Source organism: Setaria viridis, chromosome 7 (genome assembly GCF_005286985.2).
Source record: "Setaria viridis chromosome 7, Setaria_viridis_v4.0, whole genome shotgun sequence".
NCBI lineage: Eukaryota > Viridiplantae > Streptophyta > Magnoliopsida > Poales > Poaceae > Setaria > Setaria viridis.
In genome coordinates, this window is record NC_048269.2 from 22,766,645 (window position 1) to 22,784,359 (window position 17,715).

General features: G+C 43.1%; 1 protein-coding gene across 1 annotated transcript; it reads left to right on the forward strand.

Moving 5' to 3' along the window:
* The first annotated feature begins 4,452 nt into the window (after positions 1-4,452).
* On the forward strand, positions 4,453-17,573 carry LOC117863947 (DNA-directed RNA polymerase III subunit 1). Its single transcript, XM_034747880.2, has 27 exons — positions 4,453-4,729; positions 4,826-4,955; positions 5,131-5,289; positions 5,365-5,521; positions 5,648-5,829; positions 6,247-6,359; positions 6,453-6,552; positions 7,714-7,914; positions 7,994-8,142; positions 8,215-8,356; positions 8,442-8,582; positions 8,692-8,880; positions 9,129-9,372; positions 9,728-9,821; positions 10,193-10,427; positions 10,739-10,930; positions 11,368-11,466; positions 12,175-12,378; positions 12,450-12,725; positions 14,563-14,710; positions 15,019-15,170; positions 15,742-15,897; positions 15,986-16,102; positions 16,203-16,285; positions 16,474-16,678; positions 16,777-16,979; positions 17,174-17,573. Exons 1-27 carry the CDS (start codon positions 4,659-4,661, stop codon positions 17,223-17,225), a joined length of 4,194 nt encoding a protein of 1,397 aa, XP_034603771.1. The 5' UTR covers positions 4,453-4,658; the 3' UTR covers positions 17,226-17,573.
* The last annotated feature ends 142 nt before the right edge of the window (positions 17,574-17,715 follow it).

A 17,715-nucleotide genomic window follows, 5' to 3' on the forward strand; every position in this document is an offset into this window, starting at 1 on the left:
TGGGCTCAGCACCCCCAGACGACGATCAAAATTTGCCGTGTTTAAACTGGCACAAGCTGTTTCCTCCCAAAACCATAAAAAGTTTCCAACCAATTCGCCCAAGGCCAAACCTTGGGTTCGCAACTCTATATATGCGCGCTTGCCCACGGCGGCAACACACACCCGAGGCGCCGTCGTTCCTCTAGCTTCTCGCCATGGCCACTCCGATCGCGTCGACGACCGTGGTGTTCGCAACGCTGCTGCTGGTCGCGGCGTCTGCTGCGGACGCCGACCATCGCGCCCCGGCACCGGCGCCGGGTCCCGCGCGGTTGCCGGGGGCTCACGGCCCCAGAGGTGCCGGCCTTGCGCCGACGCCGGCGCCTTACGGCCATCCTGCCTCAGCGCCGGCGCCGGTCCACGCCCACGTTCCAAGGCGGCATCGTTATCACCCTCGCCATCACGCCCCAGCGCCCTCTCCTGCTCATAGCAGCCAGCCGGCCAGCGCTCCGAGTCCGTACCACCATGGTGGCCACGACGCTCCGGCACCGGCGCCGGCTTTTGGCAGCCATGCGGCCAGCGCTCCAAGCCCGTACAGCCACCGCAACCAGAACGCTCCAGCGCCGGCTCCGGCTCATGGGCATGGCGCCCAGCCGGCCAGCGCTCCGAGCCCCTACCACCATGGTGGCCGCGACGCTCCAGCTCCGGCGCCGATTCACGCCTACCAGCCGGCCAGCGCACCGACTCCTTACAGCCATGGTGGCCACGGCGCTCCAGCGTCGACGCCGGTTCACGCCAACCAGCCGGCCGGCGCGCCGACTCCGTACAGCCATGTCGGCAGCCACGCTCCAGCGCCGGCGCCGGTCCACGACAAGCAGCCAGCAAGCGCTCCAAGCCCGCAGCACCACGGTTCGGCAGTGGCGGCAGATGCGCCGTCTCCGCACCACGGCGAAGCGACGGCACCGGCTCCGGTCCCAGCCCCGGCTCGCGTCGGCGAAGAGGCTCCCCCACCGAGTGATTTCGCAAGTCAGCCGGCTTCTGATTCTCCCTACTACTACCCCTCGTACGCGCCCGCCCCGGCGCCGGGAGGTTTTTCTGCCTCCGTCGCCGTCGCCGGTGGAGCATCGGGGCTGCTCGGTGCGATTGCCCTGTGCTTCTGCGCGGCCGCGCTTATTCTTTAGAACAGCTAGGAGAACCTGTCAGCTATGTAATAAGTTTGTGTCCATCGGTGCCTGTCACAGCAACGGAAGCTCTAGCAGAGTAGCAGATCAGGATGCAGCAACGGAGAACACATTTTGATTATTTTATTCCTGGGAAAGTAATTCTTTTGCATATTGAATTGAATATCCATGTTTTGAATGTGTTGTTTGCATTAAGTAACTCTAGAACATCTGCATCTTTATACGATACACACACAAACTATGTATTGCCTGTATGATATGCAAACTATGTATTGCGGAAAGAATACGGAAAGGAAAAAAAAACATTGCTTACGTGTGATTTTGGTTCATAAGAAACGCAAATATATGAATTGCTAGCTTGGTGTCCAGCGATCGTCAATTCGTCAGTGGTGTGATGAGTTGGTATCCGATGAGCACCAGCGACAATTGCTTCCTCGCTTTTAGTTTGTGTCAATAACACTACTTCTAGACCTTTGATCTCCATATTCACCTAGATTTCACGAAGACCAGCGATGATGAAGCAGTGTGTAATGTATGTGTGTTGCCATCATTTTACTTTAGTGGCTCCTTCCTACATCCGCTAATCCTATTGGTTTTTTTAATAAAGGATAAAATTCGGCCTATTATATACGCGTGGTGGATATATACAACCAATGATTATAAAGGTTAGACTATAATCTAAAAAAAGAGGAGCTTAAAAACACATGAATGAAAACTCTAAAACAAAGAGAGACAATTAGAAGATTGAGTTTCAATCTTCTTCTTCGCCCATATTTCTTGCATTGTGTTTATGCAGCAACAATTCATCACATCTCTCGTCTGCATAGAAACTTGACGTTGGACTCATTTTATCAAAAAACTTATCTTCTTGCTCACCAAAACTTGTCGCGTAGACTCCACCTAAGTAATGAATGTCGGGCTAGAGGATCTCCAAAGCGACACCTCCAAGACGAGCTGAGTAAGATTTTCACCTAGATTAGAGAACCAACAAATCTTGCAGAGAGCACCACAACAAACGTCTTAAGGGAGGGAACGACGCCCTAACGGCGCCGCCGTTGCTCACACAGACATACGGTCGGGTAAAACTTTCGTCCGAAGCTCATGCGCGCTCACTTCATCAGCACATCAAGAAGCCACTCATCACCTCGTTGCCGGACGCCGGTGACAATCGCGAGCGTCCCCGCGGGCGTCGCCGCAGTGCGCGCCAACAAGGAGCACGCGCCGCCGCCCTTGCCGTCTAGGCCCCACTCGCCGTCACTACCCAGGGCACAAGGCCGCGAGCCACCGCGGCACGTAGGGCCCCGGATCACGTCGTCCAGGCTCGCGCCGCCGTCGCCCAGGGGCTCGCGCCGCAGACACGGACGCGGGCTCCCCGCCACAGGCCGGGGGATACTTACCACGCAGCAAAGCCGCTCTCGGCAGATCCAGCGGCCGCCACGCGGAGCCAAACCCGCACCGGCAGCAGCGACGTCGGCCGGCTCGAGCCACCTGCAAACGCCGTCATCGCCGACCCGGCAGTGGACGCGCGGATCTGACGGCCACGGCGCCAGCCCAGCCACCGCCGAGCCTAGCCGCGCGCGCACCACCAGCACCGGCGCAGCCACCCTGAGCCCCGCGTCATCGCAGCCGCCAGCCGCAGCAAGTACCTCGGCCGCAGCCAAACAGCACAAGCTAATACTATTGGTACTTGCACCCTAATTATTATCGCATATATGAAGGTGGAGTGTTCCTCGATCTTGTAATTTGCTTTGAAAAAAATGGAATCGTCTGGATCCCACGGCAAAACTTTAGTCCTGCACTTTTAGCTCATTTTTTAAGTTTTGAGGATCCAAATAAGTGGGCTAAAGTGAGCAAATAGCTAAAATCTGAGCTAAACTGGGCTAAAACTTCTCGGGGCGGGTGCTGGACGCACGGTACCCCCTCCAGCACACTCGCACCCTATCCTCAAGCGCACCCGTCCCTCTCGCATGATCTTCTTCGCCGCCGCTCCTCTCGCCCAAGCTCCTCCGCCACCGTGCTCCTCCCGCCCGGTCGCGCCGCCGCCGGGGACGACGACCACCTCCTCGCCGACCGCGGCGTCCGGCCTGGGCTCGCATGCCATAGTCCACCTCCCCTCCCGCTCTCGCTCCTGCTCCACCGCCGGCGGGGGGTAGGAGGACGTCCACCACGAGCGGCCTCCCGGGGCGCCAACGGTTCCAGGCAGTCGGTCGCCTCGGGTGGTGGCGGCGGATCATGTAGTGGGAGGTGGAACCACCAGTCCCTCCGGCGGAACGCGCCGCGGCGGCGGCGAGTGGGAGCAGCGTTCGCATGGCGAGGACGGCGTGGAGCACCTTTAGGTGGAACTGCCCGAACCGCCTGAGCGCCGCCCGGCCCCTCCCCCTCGTTCAAGCTATTGCCCAAGCTGCTGCCGCGCAGCATGGCTGGCGCTCGTGGCAGTAAGATTGCGTAAATCCGATCCGTCGCCGCTGACAGGAAAGAAGGGGAGAGGTCGGAGGAGTTGGAGATTTGGGTGGGGAGAGGGAGAGCGGGTGTCGATTTTTACTGGCGTATGGTGATCTGTTGTTGCAGTGTTCTCAACAGTCTCTGAGCTTGAGCTGTGCATGGGATGAGGGGCAAATCAGTCAATGTTTGATGAAAGACTAAAGTTTAGCTCATGGATTCAAACAGCCCAGCAGGACTAAAGTTTAGAGGTTAAAGTTTAGCCCGTAGACTAGTGATCCAACAACACCTAAGTGGGCTATCTTTTACTCTAGCTTGGTTGATTCTTGAAAATAATTCTAACGCGGGGGAATACACATATATAACTGACAGAAACATGGCAAATTCTTAGCAAAAAAGGTAAAATACATTGACACATGAACTTGTCGCAAGCTTAATTATTGCCGGTCCATGTTGTTATCTCGGTCCCGCACGTCAGCCCTGCAACCCTGTTTTCTCAAAGGTTGTATAAGCCTGTACAATCCTAAAGCGAACAGGGATCCCATGCCTTTCTTTTTGAAAACTAAATAAAATATATGAGATTGAAAAAAAGGACCGATTAGGATAGGATTGGCCAGTTACGGCCAACTTCATAAAAGGAAAAACTATGCTAAAATGAAGAATGCAAAATAAAAAAATTGGAAAAATCATCAAAGGATGGATTGGCCTTCGAACACAGAATCGCTTGCTTGGTAAAAACGTGACATACCAACCCAGCCCACGAATGTTTGGGTTAAACTCTAGAAATAGTTATATTTAACGCAGATTCTAGTTTCACCGTGCCTATTTAATTCCTCAGAAAGGTAAATGATCTAGGGTCTCCCGCGCCGCCGCCTCCGCTGCTGCCCCGCACCCCGCCACTGCCACCTCCCTTTCTGCGCGGGTGCTTTTTCACGGGAGAAGCCCCGGCGGCGGTCTCGCGCACGCAATCGGGCGGCGGCCCGAGGCCACGCGGCGCTACTCGTCCCACGCTGCCGCCGCCCTTCACTGGTTAGCGACCCTAACCTAATCTGCGGAGCAGCTATGGCGAAGCCGGAGGAGAAGCTGCGCTGCACGAAGGAGCCCTTCATCGAGGATGTCGGCGCCCGGAGGATGTAAGCACGCGCGTTCTCGTCCCGTTCACGAAGCATAGTCCAATGATTACACTGATTCCGCCGCTCCCCGTGTCGGTTGTCTGCTTTTGATTTCAGAAAGAGCATCCGGTTCAGTGTGCTCTCGGGCAGCGAGATTCGCAAGTCCGCGGAGGTGCAGGTCTGGAACAGCCGGATCTATGAGCACGACATGAAGCCGGTGCCCAATGGGTTGCTTGACATGCGAATGGTAATGACCCGCCCGAGCTTGCAGCGTTAGCTCCGCTCCACATTGAATCAGCAGCTTATATCGTTTTCGTTATATGCATTTTGATTGAGGAGTTGTAATTGGTAGTTGTTACTTAAGAATGCCTTCGTAGCATTGTTCAAGTAATTGCAATTTATTTCCGAATGTCCAATTTCAGGGACTTGCTAGCAAGAAAGACACGGAACTCAAATGCAGCACCTGCCATGGTCCATTTGCTGAATGTCCTGGTCATTTCGGTTACCTGAAGCTCGCACTTCCAGTTTTTAATGTTGGCTTTTTCAATTGTATTCTGGACGTGTTGAAGTGTATCTGCAAGGTACTGCCATGAAGATACTTACATCATGGGTGTGTTGAACTCTGCCTTGATACTTGTTCGCTTGTGCTTTCCCAGGGCTGTAGCAGGGTTCTTCTTGCAGAGAAAGACCGCAGAGAGTTTCTGAAGAAGATGAGAAATCCCAGAGCCGATGCGCTACAGAAAAGTGCTATCATGAAAAAAGTGAGGGACAAATGCAAACTAACCTGCTGCCCCCGGTGTGAATACAAAAACGGTAAGCTATCCTGCATTGTGCCCATAATCATATTACCGTAGGAATGTCTACTACCGCATATTTGTTTGGAAGCTAACATTTTCTAAAAAGTCTCTCAATTCTTTCCTGTTTTTGTTGGAAATACAGGTGTAGTTAAAAAAGGCAGAGTAGGCCTGATAGTGATTCATGATTGCAGCAAAATTTTGGACGGACATACAGAAGAACTGAAGAATGCATTACAACACAAGAAAGAAAAAGTGTCCACTAGTTCAGTTCGCATGTTAGACCCTGCAACTGCTCTCTCTCTATTCAGAAGAATGGTCGACGAGGTAGGAGCCATTTTTCATTCTTCAAAATTCTTACATGAAGAGAGTACCACAATATATGGGATATACAGTTATTTGATGTGTGCTGCTACTCAGTCTTTTACTCCCTCTGTTCCAAATTGTAAGTCGTTTTGGCATTTCTAGAGACATAGTTTTTACTATGATGTAGACATAACGTATAACTAGGTGCAGAGCAAAGCTATGTGCCTAGAATAGCCAAAACGACTTACAATTTGGAACTGAGGGCTCAATAACACTAGGACAGTCACATGAGCTTGATAAAACATTAAGCCTACCTAACAAGTTGCCCCAAGCACATTGGTTGCCTCACACTGGATGCTATTCTCCAATTTAGACTCATTTTCAGTTTTCTTTTTGAGTTTGCTAAGCAAATGTTACATGTCCCCCATGTTTCTGCAGGATTGTGAATTGCTAAACCTTGGTGATAGGCCAGAGAAACTTATTGTGACGGAGATTGCAGTGCCACCTGTACCTATAAGGCCTTCTGTTGTTGTTGGTAATACTAGAACAAGGTTTGTTCTTCATTTTCTTAAGAGTTCCTGTGCCTCATGCTCATTGGTGATCCAGAACAACCTTGCGATCATGAGTTGTCTCGCTTGTTGCAGTAATGAAGATAGCATTACTGCTATATTGAAGAGCATTGTTAATACAAATTCCATCCTTAAGGAGACCCTTCAAACTGGGGGTCTGTTCTCCAAGTGCTTTGTAAGATATCTCAGAGCTGCTCACTTGTCTGTTTACATGTTTCTGAAATTTTCCATTCCTCTCCTTTTCTTTTGTAGAGAAGCTCTTTCATATTTATTGTTTTTTTGTACCATTTTTAGAAACTAGTGTCTCTTTGTGTTCCTTGTAACCTGCAAACTAGTTCAATATTATGCAATTTAAAATTTAAATTGCCTGTGAAGTGCTATTCCAGGTAATAAGTTGTACATTGCAGAATTGAACGAGATTCATCATTTGCACATATGTGCTGCTGTATTGTCAACATCACAATCTAAAGTGTTATTAACTAGAAATCTGACATTGAATCAGGTCTTCTAAATATATTAATTAGCTAAAACAATAAATTGGAATTATGTGCAATTATTGGACAGTCATCCCTAGAAACTTCAAACTTCTGTCTTATTTCTTGCTGTTAGCCTCTAGCACCTCCCAAGATCACACCAGCCACTCACAGATGGGAAACACAGACTACTTTGTGGCACCGCACACCAGCACCCTCTTTTGTTCACTAAAATTCACCACACTTTAACACGACATTACACTGATTTTACACAGCACAAACACGCACGCACTAAGCTGCGTCTCAGCTGCACAACCCGGCCAAGAACACTCACGCAGCTATCTCCACTAACACAGCCACACGCTGTACACTAATCACTCAATTAGCACACAGCCACTACTGCTGTATACTAATCATGCTTCACTATGCACGCACTCCGTGCTTCACTCACACATTGATCAACTTGCTTCACTTGCAAACTGATCAGCACTACACCACTACACTCCTTCCCCTTCTCTCACTTCACTTGCTGCACCACCTCTCCTTTTATAGCACAAGACAGCCCTAGTGCCTTACTCATGAAGACTCAAGTCTTGCCTTACACACTAAGGAGACTTGACTTGCACTCTGAGGCAAAGACTTGACCTGTACTAAGAAAGGATCTGACCCACACTAACATCCAACAAGGATTACACTAACACTTGCTACATTAAACCTTGCTTGTGATTCTGATCTTTAAAATGGCGGGGATCATATTTTCAAATGCACGCTTTGATTTGCTTTCATTTTCATTCTGGAAACATATTTATCAGATTGTAACTTTTTTGTTGAGATCTTTAGCTAACACTCCTCTTTCTTTCTAGGATTGCTGGCAACAACTTCAACTTCAAGTTGTTGAATTTGTAAATAGTGATGCCCCCTGTCTTCCCGAGTCACAACATCGTGGCCTTGTTCAACGACTCAAAGGGAAGACAGGCCGATTTCGTGGTAACTTGTCTGGAAAACGTACTGAGTACACTGGAAGGACTGTCATATCTCCTGATCCAAATTTGAGAATAACAGAGGTACTCGTCCATGTTCAATTTATTTCCTTAATTTCCACTTCCCAATAGTTTTCCATGTCATCTTTAATTAATACTTCAGGTGGCTATTCCTGTGTTGATGGCTCGAGTCTTGACTTATCCTGAAAGGGTTTCAAACTATAACCTTGAGAAGCTGCGTCAGTGTATACGGAATGGACCATATAAACATCCAGGGGCTAATTTTATTATAACCCCTGATGGCACAAAGCTGTAAGTTCTAGATGATCTTCTGAATTGGTAGCTAGCCCGACCTTCATCCATCATTCTTTTATTCTTTTTTAGGAGCTTAAAATATGGTGATAGAAGGATTCATGCGCGGGATTTAAAGTGTGGCTATACAGTTGAAAGGCATTTAGAAGATGGTGATGTTGTCCTGTTCAATAGACAGCCGAGTTTGCATAGAATGTCGATTATGTCTCACAGGGTATAATTTCTCCTTATTTCGTTATACTTACTATACTTAAACATTTGCCTCACATTTGGGTACTTGCTTTTGTACTTGAGCACAGGCAAGGATAATGCCATGGAGAACACTGAGATTTAATGAGTCTGTTTGCAACCCGTATAATGCTGATTTTGATGGCGATGAAATGAATTTGCATGTCCCTCAGACAGAGGAAGCTCGCACTGAAGCACTTATGCTCATGGGGGTAACATCTGCTAACCTTCTTTGTTATACTTGAGCAATTTTTGGTTTTATGTGCTAACACCTAGCATATTTTTGGCAGCTGGTATTTACTATATCCATTGCTTTTGCAGGTTCAGAATAATTTATGTACTCCTAAGAATGGGGAGATACTGGTTGCTTCCACACAAGATTTCTTGACTTCATCTTTTCTTGTTACAAGAAAAGATGCTTTCTACGATAGATCTTCCTTTGCTCTTTTGTGCTCATACGTTGGTGACGCAATGGAGAACATTGATTTGCCAACACCAGCCTTGATTAAAGTAAGAGTTACATACCTAGTGAAGTTTTTGTATGGTCATATCTAAAAAGTTATGCTAAGAGTGATGCCTAAAGTTTGAATAGTTGATATCATTTAAACATGGTAAATTAGGTGCTTTCTATTACATTTTGTAAAACAAAATTATTATTTGCATATATAAAGCATTTGTCTTTCGTTGGTATTCATCTTTGTAAACTTTGTCTTTCTTATTGAGATACGCATATCTTTTGGTATATTGTATTTTTGCAGCCTATTGAGCTTTGGACTGGTAAACAATTATTCAGTGTGTTAGTTCGACCTAATGCACGTACAAAGGTGTTTCTGAATCTTGCCGTTAAAGAAAAAATTTATTCGAAGAAAAAGGAAAAAAAAGAGGGGGAAGAGGAGGAAAAGGAAACAATGTGTGGAAGGGAAACAATGTGTCCCAATGATGGTTATGTCTACTTCCGAAATAGCGAACTGTTGTCTGGACAAGTTGGGAAGGCCACTTTAGGTAATGACTGTAATTCAAAAATGAGTATCAGTATGCCAATTATATGCTGTTGCCTGTAGCATATTGTATCTATTATAATGTGGATATACATATCAATCTAAACTTTCGGCCAAGTCAAATTGTATTGTTTTCTTTCGATAGTTATTTTTTTTCAGAGAGCATTACTGTGGACAACATAAGTCTTATGTGATTTACTCATGAACCTACGCGTACACTATTACAAATGATGTGTAATTTTACCAGTTATTAGTAAAAAGTTTTGTTCACTAGTTCCTGTAGTTTACGGGCACCTGCTATTTTTCATTTTACATGATCGATTTATAAGCAATAAATTTTTTTTGCCCTTTATCTGCAGGTAATGGGAATAAGGATGGCATTTACTCTGTTCTTCTAAGAGATTATAATTCTCATGCTGCAGCAAGTTGCATGAATCGCTTGGCAAAATTTAGGTGAGACACATTCTACGCTTTGTGTACTCTCGTCATTCATGTTACTTTATATGAGAGGTGATTCATTTATGGATAAATCATTTTATGCCACTTAAAAATTTTCATGATTCCTCATATGCCACTGATGTCCCAATGACATGTAAGAGATGCATTCAATTTCATAGTGGCACGAAGGGAGTTCACCCTCAAGTAATAGTGGCACACCATCCTTTTTTTTGTATATATAGGAGAGTTAGTAGGTTGCTTGGGCCAAGTTAGCTAGCCTTACACATAGGCCTCAGTGCCAAGTTATCTACATATGCACCATAGTTTTGCAAATTTTTGTATGGAAACTTTGTTCTGATCTGAATTATGTACTTTACCCTCTGCAGTGCAAGATTTATTGGGAATCATGGTTTTTCCATTGGTGTGGATGATGTCCAACCAGGAGAACATCTAAATCGGCAAAAGAAAAAGAAAATAGATGGGGGGTACAAACAATGCCACGATCTTATTTCTTTGTTTGCCAAAGGTGCACTCGCGTTGCATCCTGGTTGCAACGCAGCTCAAACGTTGGAGCATAAGATAACTGGTGTGTTAAATGAAATCAGAACGGCTGCTGGAAACGTAAGACTGCACCAAGTTTCACTATCTTGTTTATTTTTTAGTGAATTAGCATTTAAACGGCTGCTGACAATTTATCGAGAATATAAATGTTATAACAAGTGGTCTAATGCCCCACATTTTAGCCTCATGTTGCATATATATTTTTTTCAAATGCCGTGGGTCTGTAGTGTTACTTGGGTAAGTTTCCTTGTAGCACTGTAATTCAGTGATGATGTAGTGATTTTGTCAACTGACTAACCAATGTGTACACTCTGCCTTTGCTGTGCTTTTAAGTGGATTGCTGAATTTTTTGGATGAAACATTTTTTTCAGGTGTGCATGGATACACTTCACTGGAGGAACAGCCCATTGATTATGTCTCAGTGTGGATCTAAAGGTTCTCCAATCAATATCAGTCAGATGGTTGCTTGTGTTGGCCAGCAATCTGTCGGAGGGCGTCGTGCCCCAGATGGTTTTATAGATAGAACTCTTCCCCACTTTCCTATAAATTCAAAGACCCCTGCGGTAAGGACAAAAGGATTATGGCTTGCTAATTTGTGCATCGGGTATTTCTAGTTCCATTCAAATAAATAAATTCTGCATTTTTTGTGACCACCATTGTGCAGAATGACTGCAAATTGCACATCTTCTACACTGCTTGTTCGACAGTGCAGATCTAATTGTAGCATTACTTTTCGTTTCGCAATTCACGTGTACCACAACCATGACACTTTGCCGAATAATGACATCTCTTTATTTGATGAATCTGGTGATTTACTGCAGCACAGCAGTAGTCTGTAGAGAAATTGGAGCTTTTGGAACATTCTTCTTTTTAAAATAATACTATTCTGCTCTATTTGTAACATGTGTGAATCTGCCATTTCGTTAATTTTAATCATGAAATTGACATATTTGAATATGTAAATTCAGTATTCTGATAAGGTTTTGTCTTCCATTTGCAGGCTAAAGGTTTTGTTGCTAATTCGTTCTATACTGGTTTGACTGCTACTGAGTTTTTCTTCCACACAATGGGTGGTCGAGAAGGTCTTGTTGACACAGCGGTATGTCTAAATTAAACATGTTTTTCTTGCATGTGCTAGATGTTGCGTTCTATAGGGATTGCATCATAAAAGATGGCTATTGTTCATTTAAGTTTAAATATGACTTTCTTGTGTTACTCAGTTGAATAAGTAAAAGCAGACATGATGACATTATTGAAAATATATCACCCAGTCTGTTTTCCTGTCCAAATTGTTTTTCACTATGACTGGTATATAATTTAGTAGTTCTAATTAAACAAGCCTAATGGATCAGTAAAGGAAAAGTAGGCACCAAAGGATCTTTGATCCTACTAACTGTTACAGACTTGTATTGATGGAAAATACCATCTTTCTCTGAAGCTGACATAAAGTTAGACAAATCATTTGTCCCCTGACACCAGGGATACAGAAGATGGTTTTTGAGAGTTTCTGCATGATATATGTCCAGTCCATAATTCAACTTAAGGTACTGACAAGCACGTATTAGTTATTACAGAACAACAATAGACCATTGACAACTACACAGCAGACACTGCAGAGCAATAAAAGATCTTCAAGTAGAAGCAAAAGCTCATTGATCACATTAGTGTTGTTACAGAATCATCCGCACTTGATTTGTATCATCAAGAACACAATTGATGGCTATTTCATGTGCATTCTCATTCACAAATTTTACTGGGGTCCTGATATCTGCTTGCTTCCTTTGTTGTAATCTTTTTTTAATCATAGGTGAAAACAGCAGAAACTGGATATATGTCCCGCAGATTGATGAAGGGTTTAGAAGATCTCTCTGTTTTCTATGATCAGACAGTCCGTAATGCTAGCGGTGGTATAGTTCAGTTTTTGTATGGAGATGATGGCATGGATCCTGCAAAGATGGAAGGAAAAGATGGCACACCCTTAAATTTGGATCAGTTGTTTATGAAAGTCACGGTTAGTTTTAATGTAGAGAATACTTTGCTATATGATCATAAAAATGTGCTCTGATCATTTAACTTTTATAGGCCACATGTCCTCATAGGGGGCTGGATACATTATCTCCTGATGATATCAAGCAGATGTTAGAGGATAAGCTCACACAACATAAAACCTCATCCGATGGTGGTTGTAGTGAAGAGTTCAAGGAATGCTTGAAAAAATTTCTTGAGGAACGTATACAATTACTAAAGTGCACAAGAAAGGCACTTCATCTAGATGAGAAACATGTAGGAAAGAATGATTCTTGCATAGAAGAAATCATTGCTGCTAATATTTCTGGTATATCTGCAAAACAACTACAGGTGTGTGCTTATGACCTCATTCATGTACCCTATTACAGATTTATGTTTCGATGAGAGCTGTAATCTTTAATCAAACTTTTGCCAATTTTTCAACTGGCTTGCATGTAGTTTTAATTTTCTGCAGCAAATATGCCATAGGATACATCAATATGGTACATTCATGCTTCTTAACTGACTATAAATTTGTGAATATCTACTGTGTTAAGGGGCTAGCATTAGATGCATTAGTAGTTGCAAAATATTAAGTTCCATGTGTTGTTTGGTTTTCGATTTATGACACAAACAAGTTCATGACTTGGGACTTGATATGAACCTTAGTTCGCAAAGAGGTAACTACCATGCTGATGATGGCCAGGCAGCATGCCTTGAAGGGAATTATAGCATTAAAAGGGTGGAGACACTTTAGGTCGGGAGAAACTTAAATTCTTTTATTGCTTGATTCATAATGGACACAGGCTATCCCTGTTATAGTCATGACTTGACCCATCAGAAATAAATGTACTTTCCAGGGAAGCTTGCCCTTATGGCCACATAATGACATAACACATGGCTTATATCGGTAATGAAGTAAAGCCCAACTAACAATGCTACGGAAGTCGGATCATCCTTCCAGATGGTTGAATTGAATTCTTAGAGCTGCTGTCAATTGGGACTTTTAGTCCCTCACTTTTTTCCCTGTTAAGTAGTTCAACTATGTTTTTATATTGGACAAAGTCCAAATTACTCCCTTCAAGTATAGCGGAAGTCTAGATAACCCCCTAAACTATGTTTTGGTTCAATTTACCCCGTAAACTATGCTATTTGGTTCAACTTACCCGATAATGCAATTTGTCATTTTTGTTTCTCCATACACAAGTTGAATTATAATTTGAGACTTTGCATGGTGGTAGTGGACATCATAATCTATATTAAAAAAATGTTTTATGAATTTTTCATCATTAGTTTTTATATAATTTTGTATCTCAATGATAAATTTTATTATTAAATATCCTACCCTATCAAATAATGATAAAAAAATTCATGATATATATTTTTTTAACATGTCTTATGATGTCGGCTATCATCTTGCAAAATTTGAACTTAAGACTCCACTTGTGCATGGAGAAAAAAAAGACAAATTGTGTTAAGGGGTAAATTGAACCAAATGGCATAGTTTAGGGGGTAAACTGAACCAAGAAATACTTTATGTTGTTATCCAGACTTTGGTTGTACTTGAGGGGAGTTATTTAGACTTTTTCCTTTTGTATTTAGAAAATTTTCACTGGTGACAGCTGTAGTTTTCCGCTTTTGTTAGATTACCACGTGTGTGGAAATTACTATATAATCTTTCAAGAAATGGAAATGGCAAATCTGCATTGAAGTATTAGACTGAAGTATAGTAGTGTGTGCCCAACAAGGTTATCAGAGTGTTAGACTGTTAGGTACAGCCCCGAGGCTTGATCTTTCTGTGTAAATCCAACATGTACATCTTATATTAATTAGTAATGTGTTGCGAGTAAGTCTTCCCTGCTGTTCCTGACCTTTTTTTGCCACACTTCTTTTTATTATGTTAAAGCAACATCAGGTTAGCATACAACACTCACAATAAATTACAACTTCTTCCTATATAGGCATTTTTTACCCTGATATAGTCAACCAACCATTAACCTCATATCATGCATCTTTTTATCTCTCTGTTTGTTAGGGGCAAAAAAATGTTTGCTTGGTGATCCAGTAACATAGTTTAGGCTGTAGTTAAAGTCTGCTCCAAAGATTTTTTTTTCCCTTCCAGTTTTGCATTCCGTGCTTGTTACCCTTATTTTAGAAGATTTATTTTCCTTTTTTTTTCCTGGATCAGGTTTTCTTGGATACCTGTTTTTGTCGTTATAACTCAAAGGCAATTGAAGCCGGAGCATCTATTGGAGCAATTGGAGCTCAAAGTATTGGAGAGCCAGGGACTCAGATGACACTGAAAACATTTCACTTTGCAGGAGTAGCTAGCATGAGTATCCTTTTTACCTCTGCTTCAGGAAAATGTTAGTTAATTCTGTGGCATTGAACTTGCTGAATTAGGATGTTTCAGCTTATTTTCTAAAATTTTCTACTTCAGATAAGTGCTGCTAAGATTGAATCTCTGAAAAATAATATCGACCTTTCAGGAATTTTTACAAAGAACTTTTATGCCTCCATCAATTTGGCTCACTTTATTTAGCACAATACTTTCTATTGAAAAGTCCAGAAATAGAAATATACATATAGAATGTGAAGCCGAGCTCTCTACGTTATTCAATTTGTTTCTTTAACCATCAAAAAGATGTTACTCTTGGTGTTCCTCGCATCAAGGAAATTATCAATGCTGCTAAAAAGATAAGCACACCTATTATCACCACTGAGCTTCTGTCTAGGAAAGATGTGCTGTCTGCACGCATTGTGAAAGGAGCTATGGAGAAAGCAGTGCTCGGTGAGGTGAGTTGGCGCTTGATTGGTTTTGTTACAGATAATTTATTAATTATATTCACTTAAAGTTTGTTTTGTATTATCCTCTGGTTTTACTAATCAAACTTTTACCATTTTTCAACTGGACTTGTAAAGAGTTTCTCTGCTGTTACCTTACTTTATGCTATGGAGGCTGAATGTTACCTTACTTTATGCTATGGAGGCTGAGTGTTGAGTAGCTGTTCTTATGTGATACAAGAAAATAGCACGTATACTAACTTTACATGTACTCAGCATCTACTACCATGATAAGGGTACCGTTATAATGGAACTGCTTTTTGTGCTTGTTTGTGAAATTGGGCAGCAATTTTAGATTTACGGTACTATATATTGGCTTGAGGTGGAAATTATTCAACGATTTGTATTGGTTTTATTTTTCATGGATCTTTCTGTTATATAATAGCATGAATCACCAAAATGAACAAAAATTCTCCTTGGATATTTTGTACCAAGTGTGATCTTTTGACCTGCCACATCTTGGTAGATTTCATACAGTCGTTTTGGTGCTTGCTTTTGGATTGATTATTTGTTTGTTGATCAGGTAGCATCAGCCATAAAGATTGTCTTGAAATCAAGTCAGCCAAACTTGGTGGTCAAACTTGATATGCAACTTATAGAAGCTCTGCACATGGGGATATCTGCTGACTCTGTGCAGCTGTCAATTTTGAATCATCCCAAGATCAAGTTAAAATCTGAGGTGTGAGCAAAGTTCCAGGCTTTGTACATTTGATGATTTTCCTTTATCTTTACCGTGGTTACAATTTACAGTTAAATGATCTTTGCAGCATGTCCGTGTCATCGATAGAGCCAAGTTGAGAATATATCCAGCTGGAACGGATAAGTCCAAACTTCAGCTTGAGCTGCATAACCTCAAAGCCATGCTTCCGAAAGTGATTGTGAAGGTGAACAAGATGTCCACTGTTAAATTTTCTGCCATTTTCGTTTGCAAAAGTTTTCTTGCTACTATGATGCCAACGCTGACCTTTCTTGAATTAAAATCAGGGCATTCCAACTGTTGAAAGAGTTGTTATTGACGAAAGAAAAAAAGAAGGAAAACTAGAAAAATACAACTTGTTGGTTGAAGGGTAAGCTTTCCTATTTATTTATTTATTGTTTAGCAGCATGAACCTTTTGCTTTCTAGCTTTGATAACCTTCCATTTTTGTGTAGTTTGCGGGTAGTTTAGAATTGCAGGATCTTAAAGCAATACTACCTGACCTCTGCAGTATTGTCCTGACATGATATATGCTAATCAAAGAAATGTGTAATTACAGAACAAACCTCCTGGCCGTTATGGGTACCCCTGGAGTTGATGCTAGGAATACAAAAAGTAATCACATCATGGAAATGAACAGCACACTTGGAATTGAAGCTGCTAGGAGATCTATTATCGATGAAATTCAGTACACAATGAAAAGTCATGGCATGAACATTGATGTCAGACATATGATGCTTCTGGCAGATTTGATGACATACAAGGTATTGTGATACCTCTGTACATTGATTTTTTCCCCCTCCACACCATGTACTTTTATATGCTTTACGCACATCCTACTGCTGTTAATGCTTTGGAACAGGGTGAAGTTCTTGGCATTACTAGATATGGCATTGCAAAGATGAAAACCAGTGTGCTGATGCTTGCTTCATTTGAGAAAACCTCGGAACATCTATTCAATGCCTCATACAGTGGCCGTGAGGACGAGATAGAGGGAGTCAGCGAATGCATTATCATGGGCATTCCCATGCAACTCGGTACCGGTATTCTCAAAGTCAGGCAAAGGTATGTGCTTCGCTTATGCTCTTAGACTCTGCTATTTCGAGACGATGCGAGCACTCTTCTCGGCACTGAACTTCTTCACAGCCGATTTGTTGAGAAATTTCCAATCCTATATATTGTTGTAAAACTTCTAGGATGGCATGAATTTCTTAACCAACCAAACGGTTTGTTAATGAGGTGTACCATTTCCCCTGCAGGCTCGACCATCTCCCTGAATTGAAGTACCAGCCGGACCCGATATTGTCGTGATCCATACGCGTGGATCTGAAGCTGGAACTCTGTACATATATAGCTGGAGCATACATGCATAGCGTAGGGCAACTGCGGCGGCTGTAATTTTTTAGGCGAACGTCTCTCCATGAGGCAACAACGTTCAAGCGAACACCACCTTTTTCGGCTGCTTTGGCTGACGTAGAGAGTAAAAACATTGCAAATGTGGCACTGTAATTGGTACAAGTCAGAGCTATGGCAGGCAACACCTGCCTAGGCAATACCGTGCTTGGACTAAACTTCTCTGCAGGCTAATGATGCCTGGGAATCGTTGTTTTTCCTGTTGACCACGTAGTCGTAACCGGGACCAAGTTTTTTTTCACCGCACTTTTAGGTGGTTGACGTTGACCCCTTGTGGTGCTTGTAAAGCTTGGTTTTACCAGTAACATAGATAGGCGTCCCCATGCTTACTTAAATACTCACGCTTGGCTTTTGCTTTTTTTTTTTGTCAATCAAACCGTTTTTTTTT

Coding starts and splice junctions, on each gene's coding strand:
- LOC117863947 (XM_034747880.2), top strand. CDS start 4,659: ATGGCGAAGCCGGAGGAGAAGCTGCGCTGCACGAAGGAGCCCTTCATC. Junction 6,360..6,452: donor GTTGGTAATACTAGAACAAG/GTTTGTTCTTCA, acceptor CGCTTGTTGCAG/TAATGAAGATAGCATTACTG. Junction 9,373..9,727: donor AGTTGGGAAGGCCACTTTAG/GTAATGACTGTA, acceptor CTTTATCTGCAG/GTAATGGGAATAAGGATGGC.